The sequence below is a fragment of the Fusarium tjaetaba genome (genome assembly GCF_013396195.1).
Source record: "Fusarium tjaetaba strain NRRL 66243 chromosome Unknown NRRL66243_c0000064, whole genome shotgun sequence".
Taxonomy (NCBI): domain Eukaryota; kingdom Fungi; phylum Ascomycota; class Sordariomycetes; order Hypocreales; family Nectriaceae; genus Fusarium; species Fusarium tjaetaba.
Window position 1 is genome coordinate 35,844 of NW_023501260.1, and position 17,384 is coordinate 53,227.

The window sequence follows — 17,384 nt, forward strand, 5'->3', positions numbered from 1 at the left end:
TAGATAAATAAGCCCTTAAGTAACTATATATAGTTATTCTGCTATAAAGCACGGAGAATTAATGTATTTCCGGCATTTAATTAGAAGTGCGGGCTCATCAGGATTACAAAGGTCATCAGGCATTATATATAAACTATATTTTACTTAGTCAAGTAAAGTGACTTTCAATAGCTTGATAAAACACAAACTTGAACTGCTTATCCAGTTGAGTTGATACCCGGACGATGCGCACAAGGGTCGCCTATTTGTACAATTATCTGCATTCCAAATAGCAAGTAATCGACAGTTAGCCTTCACAGGCTGATACCGGGGTTTTCGTAGAGACAAATCAAGTATTTTTTAATTCGAGACTATGGGTTATACCTCACTGCTGAAGTAACTGCTCCTCGGAATGGTAATATACTTAGCATGCCACAAATCCAATACAAGTACTGATATCGCAAGGCCACAATCTCAATACTCTTCTGCGCGCTGAAAGAGGTATGTGCATCCCGAAACTGTGTCTCGGTCGTCATAAAGCGTGTCTAGAGGCTAGAAGTCCCGGCCGGTCGTTTACAAATCCGCCCATCCGTAAAAGCCCTTTTGGCCGAACTCTTTCAATAGCGAGGGTGGAGCTGGAGCCGAAGCAGGCTGAGGCTGAGAATATGCAATGTTGACGACAGTGCTGGTGGAAAGAATGCTGCCTGACGCATCAACAGCCTGCGCAAATATGCCACAGTCTTTGCTCCAGCCACGCAATTGGTTGATAGAGACAACAAGGCTTGTCTCAAATGACTTTCTGGCAACCTGACCTAGTTCGCGCGTCTCATACCTTACTCCGGCCTGTCGTCTTTCAGTCTTGCACTGTGAATAAAAGCGCCAAGCTGCAGTGACAGTATCACCATTCCAGCTAGCATATACGGACATCTCGGAGCCGTCATCATAGGCTACGACGGCTGGAGTCTCACTAGAGTAGCCCGTCCACTCGTACCGAAATCCACGGTAGCTCTGGACGCCAGGCGCCAGTTCCCCAGAGTCGAGATAGGCGTGGAAGATGGGAGTGCCGTCAGGAGAAAACTCGGTAACAGCACCTGCTTGACCCCAGTTGACGAACACGTTCTGATTCTCAAGGGCTTGCACGTTGCCCTGGGACGGAGCTGAAAGATAGTCAGGCGGGATGAAGTTGTTGAGCTCCCTGGCAGTATTATGGTTGTGGTCGATCTCGACAATACGGGCGCGAGAGTGAGGATGCAGGCGGTCTACACCGCCGGTACGCTGTCGATCAGAGCGTGCTGAGTTGTCGAAGAAGGAGATAGTCTCGACGCTGCCGTCCACAGAACGGTTGAGGAAACGGGCATCGTGCTGATAGCCAAAGTCAAAGTCAAGATGAGAGATGGTCGACTTCTCGCCGCCTAGTTGCCAAAGAAGCGAGCCGTCTGAGCCGTTGATCTTGTATAGAGCATTCATGTGGCGACCGGAAACGAGGTAGTCACCTTGATCATTCTTGTCCACGCTGTTGATGTGAAAATAGTCCCACACATCGCTGGCGTTGGCACCCGTGAAGGCGCGCCCAGAGCGGAGGGGAATGGCACTGTCTATTTAGTTCTGGTTAGTACAGGTAGTATAAGTGAGCCGACTTGCAGCATCGACTTGAGATGATTCACCCGCTGGAGACGCCCAATCAAGAGTGTGCCACTCAAAAAGCAACTCTCCAGACGCAATATCGAATTCCTGGAAGACACCATCGACAATCCACTGCTCCTCAGCAGAACCCCCAAATGGGCCAAGATCCATAGCGGTAGGCTGATAAATCTCAACCAGAGCTGTTTCCTCATTCACAATCTTGAACTCATGAATAGAGATAAGGCGGTGGTTCGGGGTTTGCACCAAAGCCAGAGGTTGGTAGTGGTCATCCAAGAGAATGGGCGTGCCGTATCCGTGGCCGTGAAAGGGATCAAGATAGCCCTGGAATGCCTGCAGTGCTGGTTTTCCCCGGTACCGGACCGCCTGGAAATTCCCGACCCATCCTGCAAAGTGGCCAAGGCTAGACCAGACAAGATCTCCAGTGTTGGTGAAAATATAAGCGGCTGCCTGCTCGGGACCTGCGCGGACACCATCGAAGCCGGGGTAAGGCCCGACAAAGATGTAGCCAGGCGAGACATGTTCAGTGGCAGGAATCGTGATGTTCAGCCGAGGCGGCGCTAGGTCAGGACGAGAACGATACTGCCCATCGGCCGTTGCAATGCTGAGAAGGGCGGCCATAAGTGCCAATGATGAGGAGATAGAAAAGCCTGTCATTTTGGATCACTGCTGTCCGGTTTGGTAAGACGCGTCAATTTTACCATGAAGTTTACTGCTGATCGACTATTTATTAGCCTGTCGGTTCCATCTACGGCGGTGTCGTGCCCTTGCCCGAAATTGCGTGATTCGGTGACTGGTAACAACATCCGATCCTGTTGGAAGCGGACCGGCTATACGTCAATATCTGGATTCATCGCGAGTTGCAAATGAGAAGCCATGAAAGGCGAAGAACTGATCCTGAGTTACTAAATCTTTGCCCTGAAGGGCTGCCGTCTCCATGCCTCGTCTCAGAACCCCTCGGCCTGCTGTGACCCCTCAGTCCATGCCTCTATCTAACTGAAACTATGCAACCTCCCAGGCTTCCTCTCCCGCGTTTACTGTAGAAGATTTCAGGGTACAGATAGCGCACGCTGGCTCTCAAAGTGGCTCGTTAATCCACCTGCTCTTATACGCCACGCCACTGCGTTTAAAAAGCTGCGCAATAGGGCATCGTCGTTCGACCTCGGCAGTAAAATGTTCAAACGCAGCATCGTCTGCATTTGTCTGTACAGAAATCTCCAAGTCCACGCTCTCCCAATTCGGATTACCCTGCTCACCTCCAACAAACACCGCAGTGGGAAGTTGGCCCTCGACTGAGACGCGCCATTTGCCGAGGGTGAGCCCATGATCCTTGGCTACAAGTGCGCCTGTGACTTGGTTGCACGAGCTGAGGCTAGCGAGGGTGTATGCGATAGGCGAGGGGTGTGATTCCTGGCCGCCAATGACCTTGGGGGCATCGGTTGAGAATTTGTACGGCTTGTCTTTGACGGAGATGGTTTGGATGAGGCTGCTTCCTTGGCACGTGATTTGAACTGGGAGGCGTTGGGAATGAGATGGAGAGGCGCAGAAGTGTCGAAGATTGAGGTTCAATTTTGAAGAGCGCTGCGAGTTGATGAGAGCTCGCGACGCTGACTTGGGAAGGGCCGGAAACATAGCGAACTGCGAATTGAAGACGAGATTCTGGACGTGGTCAGCGCGCATGGATAATTTGAATCGATACTATAATGTTAACGTGGATGATTACTTAAATACTCCTCGGTCGGCTACCCTGATGGCTTTCTCTTGTGCCATGTAAATGATTCAATTAGCCGTTACTAAACTGAAAGCTTAATCCTAAATGCTCCGAAATCCCACTAAACCTTGCCGCCAACCACCACCAGCCTGTCTACTGGGACGGCAGAGCAGCATGCAGGCTCTTTCTATACCGTTATGGGACATCAATTTTCTCAGCCAAAAGTCAGGTCCTACCATCAAGGGCCAAAAGTGTATTTCCTCTATGTGTTCCCTTTTTGTGCGTTGGGGCTAAAACCTCTTGACCACATAACCTTGTTCCAAGTACCCGGATAGATTGTCATGGAGTTGAGAATCCCGATTGCGGAGCTGACTTTCCGAGTGCAGCGCCGCATCCCTCCGCTGCGCTCACGCCGTCTACCCCATCGCCACAGCGCAGATGGAATACTCGCCATTCTCCCTGCCGATCGAGTCGTCACAGATCAACCTGTTCAACATGGCGCGTAAGCTTATCGTCGCTGTTGTCACATACTCTCCCCTCGGCCGCAGTATTTTTATTCCCGGGGATCTTCGATCATATCCATTTAGGTTTAGCGAGGAGAATCTCCAAGAACTTGGCCCTCGTGAACAAGATTCAAGGCATTACTAATGCTAAGTGAGGTACTCCCTTGCAGCTGACGCTGGCTTGGCTTTGGTCCAGGGTGATGCAATTATCCCTACTTCTGGGACAACAAGACCGGAGCAATTGGCCAAGAATTCGGCTAGTTGCAGGATCGAGCAAGTGAAGAGGAGATGGTGCGGTAAGAAAGGATGTAAAAGATATTGAGGTTATAGGCAGTCGAAAGCCTGAACCGAGGTCTGATAAGTAATTTATCATTGACTGGTATCCTGGCACTGAACGCGCTGTGTCAAGTCTCTCAGGGTTAAAAAAAATAATACATGTTACTTCTTCTATTAAGAAGCAATTCAACATTCAAGTTAAGGCCACAAGTCCTGAAATAAAGGCCGGTTGGAGTTTGTCAGTGCTGTTGCATGCTACTGACGCTCTGGTAACATATAAGAGAGAAATAGTGCTATTAACAAGCTAACCACGCTTTTCAGTGTGGGCCTAAAAATTGAAGGGCTTTAGAGAGGTCCATTTAAGTCTAGCGTAGTTCTAAGAAACACGGAAACCTCATTCCTAACATAAACCTTATCATTTATCTCTAGAAGAACAGCCCTTGTCGTTGGAAGGGGAAATCCATTAAAGGACTAACATGTAAAGAATACATGACTATAGCACTATTCCGTGTCTTTAACTAAGGCAAAGAATGTATTTTTTCCCCGATCAGAGACACAGTAAAGAGGGACCAACCACGAGCAGTTTGTGCCGCTCTGAGTACATCTGTGTCATCCCACTTCTAGTCATTAGTTAGACCGACCCTTGTTACCACTTGGCTTCTAACGCACAAATTCTAAGACATGACGTAACAAAGTCGCCAAAACCCCGGTAGTTTATAGTGGGATTCAAACGTCGGTATTTGATCTTCCTTGTTGTTGATCTTCCGACCGAAGAGCATGCCTTCCGGTATCCACCTTTATCCTTCTCTAACACCAAGTCCAGTTATGTATATTTATTACTTTCAGTGTAGTACAACAAACTCCCAGCCACAAGTCCTGAATAAAAATAACACATCTAGTTCACTACTTGGACATATCTTCTAATCTCAAAAGTCAAATTTTCTATTGCGATGAAACGGACCAAAGTACGACATATTCGCTCCCAGCCCATCGTGGTTCAGCAGCATCCTCCAGAGGAACAACCGATACAGTTCCTCAAAATACCAGAGAAAAGTCCGCTCCGAATGCGATCAATTCCACAGGACGGACCCAATGCAAAAAGCCCAGAGTTCGATAATCAAACTTTCGATGAACGCTCCGAACGCGATTTGGCAGCCATTTTCTGCAGCCAAGAAAAACAAATTGAAAGTCTTCAAGAAACAGTCAGTAATCTACTTAGCCAGAATAAGCTACTGATCTCTAGGTATTACGATAGGATGAACGAAACAGTCTCTTTACGATCAAGGGTCTTGACTTCAAATCATGAGTTGCAGAACGCTCTTCATGACACGAAGGCTATGGCGTATGCTGTGAATGAGCTTCAGAGTCAAATTTTGAAGTTGAAGCAGCCAAAGATATCAATGACCACGCCCAGATCCATCATCGTCAACAAACTACTGAATCCGCAGATTTCGACTGCTCAAGACTCTCTTCCTTCCATGCCTATTCCAGTTCAAATGGCCAAGGACCTCAAAGGGACCCTCGATAGGGCGATGAGTGCTGATGAAGCTCTCTATATCTACACGACATTCGAAAACTGGCTTGGTACCGAAGCTCTGCAGTCGGTGATGCTAGGCACCTGCTCTGTTTGCCAGAAAGTCAGGTTTAGGCAAGCTGCTGGCTTCTCCAAGCCTAGGCCTCTTAACGAATTCATCGAGAGGGACCTCAGGTTGGGGTGCCAGAATCCTGTCTGTTCAGCATGCTTTCTCAAATCTATTTTCTCTTCTTTAGCACGATTAAGAGAGACTTGGTGGAAGGCTCAAGACTTGGAGATATACTTGCCATGTCCTTGTGGCTGCTCCCCCGCAGGAGTTCACATAAATGATCGCAGCTCTCTGTTGCATGTATTGCAGTACCTAGGGAATGAAAAGGCCGAGTTCTCGGTGATCAGAATGTAAGCTGCAGTTAATAGTCTGGAAACAACAAAACAACTAATCCTTGACAGTTATGACACGATTCTGCAGCTAATGCAAACCCTTTATTTTATCGAACCCCGACTCACATCAGAAGCCAGACACGTGGCAGCACGCCTGCATTTCAAGATGATGAGAAATGGCTTAATGCACTCGCCCTTTGACCAGAGATATAGACGCCCACCTCGAAGGGTTGGACTGCCGTTGAAAGCAGACTTCAGCCATGTTGAACTATACAACATCGAAGAAGGTCGGGAAACATTACAGGTCCCTATCTTCACACAACTGCTCCGGACTGAGAAGACTCCCATTGACTGCGTCATCTGTGCGGAGTCTATCTATAACGTCTCCTACGATGCTGTCGATGAATGGATCGAAGTCTGTACTGAATTCGATGGTGACTGGGTCTGGAAGATCTCACGATTCCCAAAGATATTGCGTGCAAGGTGCAAACATTCAATCGATTTTTGCACGCCTTGCTTACAAAAACATATTGGATCCCACTTGGAGCAGCTAGACAAGAGCGCCTGCGATAACATCCGCTGTCCATCTCAAACATGTCAACGGTTGCTCACCTACGAAGAAGTACAACTATATGCACAGAAGGAGACATTTGCCAAGTGAGTTTTCTTCCATATCTATAGAGCATGTTTACTAATATCATGACGATACAATGAAACCTTGCAGCTTGAGGCGTTGCGCCGCGCTCTATCTTTCCCATAGTGCCTAGCCGAGACCTACTTTAGAGTTTCTAAACGAATAAATTGATCTTGGATAGTTATGTTGTGTGCGCCCAATTAGGTCAAGGAGAACGAGATGCTTTGTTTAGTACTAGGGAAGAGCTGTCGGGGGAAGAACCCTCAGCAGCTAGTTAGTACTTGTCACATTTGAGAAACAAGGGATTAGAAACAATTAAAGGGTACCTTTAAGAGCTTAGGCCCAACAGTATTCTCTGCAGTGTCTTTGTTTTCCGATTTATTCTTATGATGAATGAATATGGCGATACAGTTGAGATAGAGAAGGCAGGGATGATTGTGCTGGCGTATTGTAGACCTAAGAAAGCACAAGCTGGCCGGCGCATACTTCTAGTCACTCGGACACGAAGCATTGATGTTAGAATAGTCTTCTTGTTGGTATGAGACCAGTTGGCAGACGGGATAGATGCTTCGCTATACGGCATAATCAGCTCGTACACATTGCGATGCGTACGGTTCTGCGTCTTGAAACTCGATCACGTCGCGGAGCATGGGCATCAGGGTACTTGGTACGGTATTTGAGTGGCGACAAGAGCTGCGCTGATCTTGGCTGCTGTCGGAAAGGCGCAGCGCCTGGCACAAGAGGATGAAGATTTTCGTCCTGTGCAGACTGTGACGCTGCCTGAGACTTGGAGGGGTGCGGTCGCGCGGGGTGCAACGCCTGTGCAGCAGTACCTTGACGACCCTAATCGGGGTTGTTCTAACTTGAAATAGGTACGAGAAGGGGTAGTGCGAGGGTCGTTTCTCAGCTGGTCATCTTTACCATATGACCTTTGGCTGGTCGGGGAGACTCCCCGATACGTCCCCACCGACTGGACTCCATCGGGGTCATGCCCGAGGTCTTGCATTAATGTTTATCCTTCATAAGATATATAAGTTGGTAAGTTAACTGCCTTAGCCCTTTTTGGGTATTGTTTATCCTTGAGTCATTCTATCGCGCCAACACGCACATCTTTATACCATGGTTTTAAAACGTATGACCCATGATGACGTGCCCAACGGTTTTGATGTTGAGCATGTCATCCAAAACGCATCTGTCTCTGACAAAATATCTCTGCTCTCTGGTGCGTAGTAGTCTAACATTCTCCTCCCCGGCCCTGGGAGACTCGGCTTGCTAAATCGGCTCGTATTTCCTCAGGCCGAGACTTTTGGCACTCGAACCCCCTCCCAGCATTCAACGTTCTATCGGTGCGTGTCAGCGATGGGCCAAATGGCGTACGAGGAACTAAATTCATCGACGGCGTACCTGCCGCCTGCTTGCCCTGCGGTACCGGTCTAGCAGCCACATGGGACGAGGACCTTCTATACAAAGCAGGCGAACTCATAGGCAACGAATGCATAGCAAAGGGCGTCCACTGTTGGCTCGGCCCTACAGTCTGCATACAGCGCTCTCCCCTCGGCGGTCGTGGCTTCGAGTCAATGGCAGAGGACCCTTATGCAACAGGCAAACTAGCTGCTGCTTACATCAATGGCGTACAGTCTACGGGCGTTGTGTCGGTTATCAAGCATTGGCTTGCAAATGATCAAGAACATGAGAGAGTTGGTGTCAATGTCGTTGCTAGTGAGCGCGCGTTGAGGGAGATCCATATGCTTCCTTTCCAGATTGCGCTGCACGACGCGGCGCCAGGCGGTGTCATGGCTTGCTATAATAAAGTCAATGGCAAGCATGTTTCGGAAAACAAGGATTTCCTTGATTCGTTGCTTCGCGAAGAATGGAAATGGAAGGGTTTGATCATGAGCGACTGGTACGTAGCAAACCCTCTTACTGGCAAGCTACAGCCAAAGCTGACAGTTATCGCTCGTTTCAGGTTCGGAACCTATTCTACTACTGAAGCCGTCAATGCAGGACTAGATCTCGAGATGCCGGGACCCACGAGACAACGCGGCCAGCTTCTCGACCTTGCTGTATCAACGCGAAAGGTATCCCGGTCAACTATAGACACTCGAGCCCGAAACGTCCTCGAGTTCGTCCAAAGATGTACAAAGGTTCCTGTTGCGGCTGAAGAAGCTGGACGCGACTTTCCGGAAGACAGGCTGCTAAATCGAAAGCTCGCCAGTGACAGCGTTGTCTTACTAAAGAATGAAGGCAACCAACTTCCTATCAAACGACCCTTCAAAAGCATTGCTTTGATAGGACCGAATTTGAAGACCACTTCGTTCTGTGGAGGCGGTTCTGCTTATCTCCAGCCTTACTACACTGCTTCTCCTTACGAGGGGATCGTAGCCCAACTGCCGCCTGGAGTCGAGGTACGATACGAGGTTGGAGCGTCAGCACATGGATGGAACCCTCTCCTACAGGGCGATATGATCACTACGCCGGAGGGGGCACCGGGTATGCGAATGCGATTCTACAATCACAGCCCGAGTGTACCCGATCGTGAGATCATCGACGAGAGCCACCTGCCTGACTCATCATGGCAACTCATGGGCTACTCGCATCCGAAACTAGACAAACTGTTCTACGCAACTGTAGAAGGCGATTTCGTCGTTCGAGAATCAGGACCTTTTGAGTTTGGGCTCGCCGTCTATGGCTCTGCGCGACTATATGTCGATGGTCAGCTGTTGATCGACAATAGTCTCATCCAACGAGGCGGGACATTTTTCTTCGGCAAAGGGACGGTCGAGGAAAAGGCTCAGATGCAACTTGTCCAAGGCCAAAAGTACCGAATCACGGTCGAGTATGAGAGCGCACCATCTTCCAAGCTTGTCAAGCCAGGCGTGGTCAATTTCGGCGGCGGTGCAGGGAGAGTCGGTCTAGCGAGTGCAATTGACCCTGAAATCGGGATCCAGAAGGCTGTCTCCGCAGCACTACAGTCAGATGTGACTATCCTGTGCGTTGGGATGACAAGAGACCAAGAATCCGAGGGCTTTGACAGGCCTCACATGGATCTTCCCGGATCACTTCCTCGGCTTGCCTCGGCTGTCTTAGCTGCCGCTCCAGACACTATCGTTGTCACGCAGAGCGGCACTCCATTTGGCATGCTCTGGGCTGAAAGTGCAAAGACTCACGTACATGCTTGGCTGGCTGGGAACGAGACTGGAAATGGCCTTGCTGATGTCTTGTTCGGCGCAACATGCCCTAGTGGAAAGCTCCCACTTTCATTTCCACGCCGCATACAAGACACGCCCACATTTCTGAACTTTGGTAGCGAGAGGGGGCGTGTTATATATGGGGAAGATATCTATGTTGGGTACCGGTATTACGAAAAGGTCGATCGCGACGTCCTGTATCCTTTTGGGTGAGTGAAGATGACAAGACTCTGCAGGACAAACTAACTAATATCCACAGCTACGGTCTATCTTACACCACATTTACCTACGGCAACCTGCGCGTCACAGCCTCGCACGTGAACTTCGAGATCACCAACTCTGGTTCCGTGGCTGGTGCAGAGGTATCTCAGCTTTACATCGCTGCCGACGAGACTACGTCTTCTATCCAGAGGCCTAAAAAAGAGCTCAAGGGCTTCAAGAAAACATACCTGCAGCCTGGTGAAACCAAGAGAGTAGAAATTCCTCTTGATAGATTCACTACGTCATTCTGGGATGAGGAACTACACTGTTGGGTGAGCGAGAGAGGTGTGTATAGAGTACTGGTAGGATCGAGTAGTAGCAAGATTTTGCTTAAGGGGGATCTGCATGTGGAGGCAACTACTAGATGGACTGGGCTTTGAAGATATTAAATAGAACGACAAGGAATTGATACAAGCCGTCACATTGACTGAGCTTCTAGCACATAGCGGCGTTCATTCTTTGATCATGTTTATTAATTACGACAACAAGGTTTAAAGCCAACAGCTCGGGAAAGGAGTGATGCGTTCAGTGATAGTTTCCTTGTCGACTTGAAAGATTACCTAAACAAGTTAAAACAAAACCACGTTGTAATTCGTTTATTACCCTCCGGTGTAAGGAGATACGTAATTTATTTCGCTGTTAGAAGCAAAACAGTCTTATTTTCAGAACACCATACTGTAAGATGCCCACAAGGGTCATGGCAAACGACTTAATACCATAGGTTAACATCGCACAAACGAGCCACTAGGGGAGCATTCCGGAAGGCTAACGACATTGAGCCTCAGTTCTGGGATAACCCTTGTTAGTGTATGCAACCTGCTGACAGGCGGTGGAAGAGTGTCTAAGTGGGTTTTGCATCAGGGAGCTCCGCCGACGGATTTAAACACCATGATTCCGATGGCGATCCCATGAACGCATCTGAAGTGAATAGCCTCACGTTCTTGGTTTCTTCATATCCCTTATATCGGGGCTACTCAGTAACCGACTGATGTCAATGAGTGCTTATATATGACTCTTATCCATCGACTGACATTGCGTATGCCCTGACCATCGATACCGCGGTCAAGGCATGGCCAACAACATCGAATCAAGCTCACAGGATACCCTCCCTCCAACATCAACAATGACACAAAGGAACGAACCTGAGAGCTCGCCTCAAAATCTCAGTCATTATCTGGATTCGGACGGCCCCAATGATCCTGATATGCCATTGAATTGGCCAAAGTCCAAAAAATGGACTAATATCATGATAGTATCTATCCTGACAGTCTTAACGTACGTGCTCTCTTCAGAACGCCTAGTTCTCTCCCATTTCGCCAACATATGCCCATCACAACAGCCCATTTGCATCCTCCATGGTCGCACCAGCAATCCAGCCCATCATGGACGAAATGCACGAAACGAATCCTAACATAGGTTCCTTCATGGTATCAATCTACCTCCTCGGCTACGCCTTCGGTCCCCTCTTCCTCGCCCCGCTCAGCGAGATCTACGGCCGTCTCCACATATACCGCATCTGCATGGTCACTTTCCTACTTGCAAACATCGCATGCGCTCTATCAATCAACATGCCTATGCTTATCATCTTCCGTCTCCTGACCGGCTTGGCGGGTGCGTGTCCGTTGACCATTGGACCTGCGAGCGTTGCAGACTGTTTCTCTCAGCAGGAGCGTGGTCGAGCTATGGCTATTTGGAATATGCCTGTCTTGCTGGGTCCGAGCCTTGGGCCTGCTGTTGGTGCGTATGTCTCGCGGGGTCTGGGATGGAGATGGAACTTTTGGCTGCTTATCATAATGGTAGGTAAATTCGTTCTTGGTGGTTGCATATCCTGATTGTGCTGACGTGCTGCCACAGACTGGAGCTGTGCTTGTTGTCTGCGCCTTCGTTCAAAAAGAGACTCACGCTCCAACGCTCGAGAGGAAGAAACTCAAGACGGTGCCAATGGAGCGTGCCACTGAAGACTCATCGCTCACCACGCCGCACAGACAGCTCATTATGAGAAGTCTGGCCCGCCCATTGAAGATGCTTTTCTTGTCCCCGATTATCTTCGGTCTCTCATCCCTGACAGCTATCGCCTACGGAACTCTATACCTTTTATTCACGACGGTCTCCGAAACCTTTAAAACAAAATACGGTATAGTCACCAACGTCGGCCTTATATATCTTGGCTTCGGATGCGGTCAGATTGTCGGACTTGTACTCTTTGGCATGGTCTCAGATCCAATTCTAAGAAGAATGGCCCGAGGCGGCGAACTCAAACCCGAGTACCGTCTGCCCCTCATGATACCGTGCAGTGCGATAATTCCAGTCGGGCTTTTAGTATACGGATGGACAACAGAGTATGGGGTTTTTTGGTTTGTACCTGTTATTGGTACATTCATGATTGGCTTTGGGATGATTACTGTGTTTACATCTGTGAGCACTTACTTGGTTGACGCGTTCCCTACCTATGCTGCTAGTGCTACAGCTGCAAATACAGTGTTTAGAAGTATCGGGGGTGCGCTTTTGCCTCTTGCTGGTCCAAAGATGTTTGATGCCATCGGCCAGGGATGGGGAAACACACTGCTTGCGGGTGTGTCGTTGGCTATGATCAGCATGATTGCTATATCCTACAAGTATGGGGAACGCCTACGAACAAGGGCAAAGTATCAGCTAGACTGATATCACTCGATCTGCAAGATTCAGGTACTGTGCGGTATATTCAGAACTGTCAGATGGTGTCTGGTGAGCCTGGCTGGAACCCGTCAAGACCCCATGTCACAAGTCGATAGCATGAAGCTACGCCCCCTCTCGTTTCGTGGGCATACTTCTCAAGCCCGTGTAAAAAGGAAACAACAATCTCTCGCCAGTCTTGAGGAAGAACCAGTCGCCGAGATACAGCGGTAGACTGAAACTGGAGGCTCCGAGCGGCACCAATGAGTATCATGGAACAACCTGTACTATTCCGAATCCATATCCACAATCCATGATCGAGCTTGTTCATCCGATCCACAGCCTTGAGTCTCCAAGCGCAATACTGAAGACCCTGGGAAGCTATACTGACTATCTCATCTTCCAGAGCGCTGGAGAGTTCAAGGTCGTAGTTAAGACACAGCCGCACGAATGGTCGACACAGAAGTTCTTTGATAAAGAGATACCGCGAACGGAGGATTCTTTTGTAGATATTCGTCTCAGGTGAGATACTTGCATCCGGCGGCGGAAACGAGATCTCCGGCGGTAGGGACATATACCAGTCTTGCAGCTGTGAGCCAAAAACCTCGTACGATCGGAGCAAAGACCTGGCTTGCGCTTCCTTTGGACACGCGGATATCTCGACCTTGGCATCGATGATGCGGTTGATCAAATGCCGGGCGGCGATGTCTGCGAGGAAGTAGTACCAAGCTATCGTCTCGTCAAATAGGCAATTCGCTGCTGGCGGGGATGGAAACGTGAGGCGATCCTCGATGTGTTCTAGCATCGAACCAGGCAGGCTGGGTACCTCGTAGCGAATCTCGCTGTACAGACAGATCTGTTAGCATAGTACATACAGGTACAGCTTCTCACTTACACTTCTGATTTGTAAGCGGTATAGAAGATGCTTTGCTTGATTGCTTGTGGACTGGAAGGAGGATTCGGTGGTCCAGCAGGTATAGTGGAATCCCTATAAGCTGTGTGAGCATCGACATCATCGTTGATCGTGTTTGCATGTCTTACCTGGCCCATAGTGCAGAGTAGCAGGAATTCCCTGCCATTGTAAAGTACCTGAAGGCCTCGAGTGGTTGTAGATTACACATGAACCAGATGCTGCAGCTCATGTCAGTTGCTTGTCTTGAAATAGCATCGAGTACTACGAGGGGCATATTCTCTTTACCCACCCTGCCAAGCAAAGACACTGGGCTGACTCCAATGTATTATGGCTCATTGCTCGCCCAAGCCGTTTACACGCCACACTCCAATATCTATAAGCAATATCCGTCGTTTGGTCAACATCCCAACTGTTGTTACTTCTGGGTGTTTCGACAAGCGGGTCCTGGCACAAGGCGCCGATGGCACATACAAGGGCAACAAGACATGTCTGCGTCGTCCAGTCCAAGCCATTTTCAGAAAGTTTTGTAATATACTGGTCGAGAACGGCGACGTCTAGAATGGGATTGACGCTGTGTACAGTACTGAGATAGCTTTTCTGCAACCTCTTCAGCTCTGTGAAACTTATCGGGGGAAAGTCGTCAGGCATAGCCATCAAGCTCCCATTGTCGACATGGATAGGCTCTATTTCCTGTGGGAACACGGTCCATGTCAAGATACTGTCGAGACCTTCAGAGAACCTTTCGAAATGCCGTTCGGGAGGAATGGACCGCGGTGTAGCAGTCAAGTTTACCACGGAGTCAGCTTCACCATGTCTTATTGGCTGTGCTGCATGACTGTTATGAGAGGGTGTATCAGAGAGGTTCGGTGAGTGTTGTTCTTTTACAGTCTGTGATAAGTCCTGGACGGCCTGCAAGATCCGCATGCCTAATTCATGACTCCTTCGGCCGAGTCAGTTTTATACAGTCAGAAAAGGGTAGATAGAAACGTACAAGGGTCGATCTACCGGGTCTACAGTGTCATATCGGCAATCTGAGTTGCTCTTCTCACAGTAGCTGCAAACCGGCCAGCGGCTGTCGCACTTCGTCTTTCTTGAGCGACACACTTTACACGCCACGGCAACGCGTCTTCGGGTTGGCTGAGCGCCCGAGAATGGGTCCTTGTCTGTGACATTTGGCTGCGAGCCAAGACGAACTCTCTTATTTTTGTGGCTGGTATCGTCTTGGGTCTGGGCTTGAGGCTGCATTATGCGAGAATAAAGAGAGGGCGTCGAGCTGATTGAGAGGGCTCGGGGACTCCCCGAGCGTCTTGTGCAGGGTTTATGAATGAAGTGAAAAATCTGGGGCATGCTAGTCAAGAGCGGCTTAGCGCTGGAATTCTTAAGTGTAGATGTCATTCATCCAGTTCTCGCCGCGAAAAGGCCTACCCTAGATATGTTAGCTTAAGATATCTGAGGAGATATTTGCCACTGTCCTCGACTATGGAGATTCTCTGTTCTTTACTTATTGCCTAAGCATTATGGAGATTCTCTATTGATCCCCATTTTCACTTAGAAGACTCTATCAATTAGAGCACACTGGTCACGTTTCGGACAATCTTAGGTGCGTAAGCATTACATTCCTGAGTCCCTTTTGCGTCAATGACTGAGGGGGAGGACTTAATGAAAAGAGGTTTCGACACCATTGGATAAATCTAAACATCACCAATAAACACACACGGCCAATGTTTTTATTAGCCATTCAATATGTGTCATAAATAGCGGACACTTCGTATCACAAATAGTCTTGATTCCTAGCTTATGATGTATTATACGACCAAGTCACTAGAAGATCTCTTAGTCCACCTTCGATCTAGCTCATCCATCGTGATCTTCCCCACGCCTCTCGCTTTGACCTTCTCCCGAAGCGTCGTTCTGAGCAGGTATGTCGGCGTACAGCTCCAAGCATGACACCAGCTATTATTCCGTACATCCCCGTATGGACTCGCCATGCAATCATCTGCATCATAACATTCCCAGAACGTGTCCGCCCCTGCCTCCACCATACCGCCCCAGTAAGACTTGATAAGGTCAACGCACTCATCATAGCATCCGAGCAGCGCAAGAGCGTCGCAAACATGATGCCATAGATATAGGGTAAGTGGCTTCACAGCCTCTGGATGGGCAAGTGTGGCGAGGAGAGCTTTGCGGGCGATTTCCGGTGGGAAGGCTTCACATAGAACTAGCCATGCAGCGGAGGCGTAGCTGATCTGCTGAGATTCTCCAGACACAAAGACACCATCCTTTAGGAATGCGTTTGCAGCATTTGTCATTTTGCTTATCAGTTCGTCATAGGGAGGCTCCTTGTTCAGTCGTGCAGCGAGCTTATTCGTAGTCTTTAGACAATAAAGTAAGACGCCATGTGCTCCCGCACTCTTGTCAAGACCCTTTGCCCAGTCCAGAAAAATAAAGTGCTTGCTGCGTTCTGCCTCGAGAACATATGAGGCAGGATTGAGGTTGCGCATCAATCGCTTGGGACAGTCAAGAACAGTCTCCCAGAGGCGATGCCCAGTTTCCGTGTCCCCAGAAGCCTCAACAAAGTCATACACAATAGCGGCAAACAGAGCATCATAGTCGGCGATGTAGTCCGTTGAAGCCGTCAACGTGGGCTTCTCAAAGAGGCAGGCTGGTAGCGAGCTATCCGCATTTCGGACTGCTGCAAACTGGAAAAGGCACCTTTTGACGAGATCAAAGTCCTGAAACGTGCTGTAGTTTGCTAGAGCTTGTAGGCGGAGATCTCCAATCCACAGCCTTCTGTCTCGTCTTGGGCCATCTTCAAATACGGTTTGCATGCAGTCCCGCAGCGTGGATATGCAGACGTGGTCGATGTCTCGCAGAAGAGGATCTAGAAACTCAACCGCTTCGATTTGATGGTCTTGACTAACAGCGCTGATCGATTCGCATTGTATCTTCGAGAACGATACCTTGAATTTGGGGGAGGTATCAATGACTTGAACACGCAGGTATCGGAAGGAGTATCGGCGTGGGAACGTTATAGTCTGCGGACATAAGTCGATATTGATGATCTCGTCAGGAAGCCAAGCTGTGCTGATCCAGGTATTCACATCGTTCATATCCATGGTCACATCAAGCGGCGACTCACCAAAGGTGAGTCGAAGCCGACATGGAGCATCCATGTTTTGCCCAACGTAGTCCAAGTGAAACGAGAGATATCCGACCATATGCAGTCCAAAATCGAGGATGAAGTCCGATCCTTTACCCCAAGACATGGAGGATAAGTCGTTGATGTCATTGTCACCAGTACGAGCCTCGAGGCCGAAGAATGACGAGCTGGCCTTCTCGAACGTGATTATCTTCTGGGGAAGTCGGATGCATCGATGAAGCTTGGGGAGTAAGTCGTCCGCGATGCACTCAAAGGTTTGAGGCATGGTTCCTGGCGGTACAGTACTGCTTGTTTCCTGAATCATGTTGTCTGGAGAAGATACCATACAGCAGCAGCACGCAGGAGGATAACTGCCTACCCAGAACTACCGATGATTGAAAAGCCGAGAATAGCGATCCTCGCTCAAAGATAAACCGAGATTGATAAAAAATTCAATTGCAATGCTTTGATTGATTCACTTATGACCCTATCACTTATCCGCATCTGATTAGCTGTCGGGGAGGCTCCCTGATCCTTTGGAACCTCGTCAGCCAATCAACAGAGCCCAATCT

At 49.0% G+C, this 17,384-nt stretch overlaps 6 protein-coding genes across 6 annotated transcripts; 2 read left to right on the top strand and 4 right to left on the bottom strand.

Annotated features, from left to right (window-relative positions):
• Window positions 1–552: 552 nt before the first annotated feature.
• On the bottom strand, window positions 553–2,277 carry FTJAE_3375 (uncharacterized protein; the record flags this gene model as incomplete). The annotated part of the gene is made up of 2 exons (XM_037349665.1): window positions 553–1,574; window positions 1,644–2,277. The coding sequence occupies 2 exons, from the start codon at window positions 2,275–2,277 to the stop codon at window positions 553–555; spliced, it is 1,656 nt and encodes a 551-aa protein (XP_037209508.1).
• Window positions 2,278–2,697: 420 nt separating this feature from the next.
• On the bottom strand, window positions 2,698–3,300 carry FTJAE_3376 (uncharacterized protein; the record flags this gene model as incomplete). The annotated part of the gene is made up of 1 exon (XM_037349666.1): window positions 2,698–3,300. One exon carries the CDS (start codon window positions 3,298–3,300, stop codon window positions 2,698–2,700), a length of 603 nt encoding a protein of 200 aa, XP_037209509.1.
• A 2,066-nt stretch (window positions 3,301–5,366) lies between these two features.
• Window positions 5,367–6,686, top strand: FTJAE_3377 (e3 ubiquitin ligase ARI7; the record flags this gene model as incomplete). Its single annotated transcript, XM_037349667.1, has 2 exons — window positions 5,367–5,837; window positions 6,114–6,686. The coding sequence occupies 2 exons, from the start codon at window positions 5,367–5,369 to the stop codon at window positions 6,684–6,686; spliced, it is 1,044 nt and encodes a 347-aa protein (XP_037209510.1).
• A 1,092-nt stretch (window positions 6,687–7,778) lies between these two features.
• On the top strand, window positions 7,779–12,769 carry FTJAE_3378 (beta-glucosidase K; the record flags this gene model as incomplete). The annotated part of the gene is made up of 6 exons (XM_037349668.1): window positions 7,779–7,881; window positions 7,956–10,056; window positions 10,107–10,393; window positions 11,176–11,383; window positions 11,448–11,904; window positions 11,963–12,769. The coding sequence occupies 6 exons, from the start codon at window positions 7,779–7,781 to the stop codon at window positions 12,767–12,769; spliced, it is 3,963 nt and encodes a 1,320-aa protein (XP_037209511.1).
• A 49-nt stretch (window positions 12,770–12,818) lies between these two features.
• Window positions 12,819–14,918, bottom strand: FTJAE_3379 (transcriptional regulatory STB4; the record flags this gene model as incomplete). The annotated part of the gene is made up of 4 exons (XM_037349669.1): window positions 12,819–13,602; window positions 13,656–13,801; window positions 14,145–14,500; window positions 14,783–14,918. 4 exons carry the CDS (start codon window positions 14,916–14,918, stop codon window positions 12,819–12,821), a joined length of 1,422 nt encoding a protein of 473 aa, XP_037209512.1.
• A 560-nt stretch (window positions 14,919–15,478) lies between these two features.
• On the bottom strand, window positions 15,479–17,137 carry FTJAE_3380 (alpha-L-rhamnosidase; the record flags this gene model as incomplete). Its single annotated transcript, XM_037349671.1, has 1 exon — window positions 15,479–17,137. The coding sequence occupies one exon, from the start codon at window positions 17,135–17,137 to the stop codon at window positions 15,479–15,481; it is 1,659 nt and encodes a 552-aa protein (XP_037209513.1).
• Window positions 17,138–17,384: the final 247 nt, after the last annotated feature.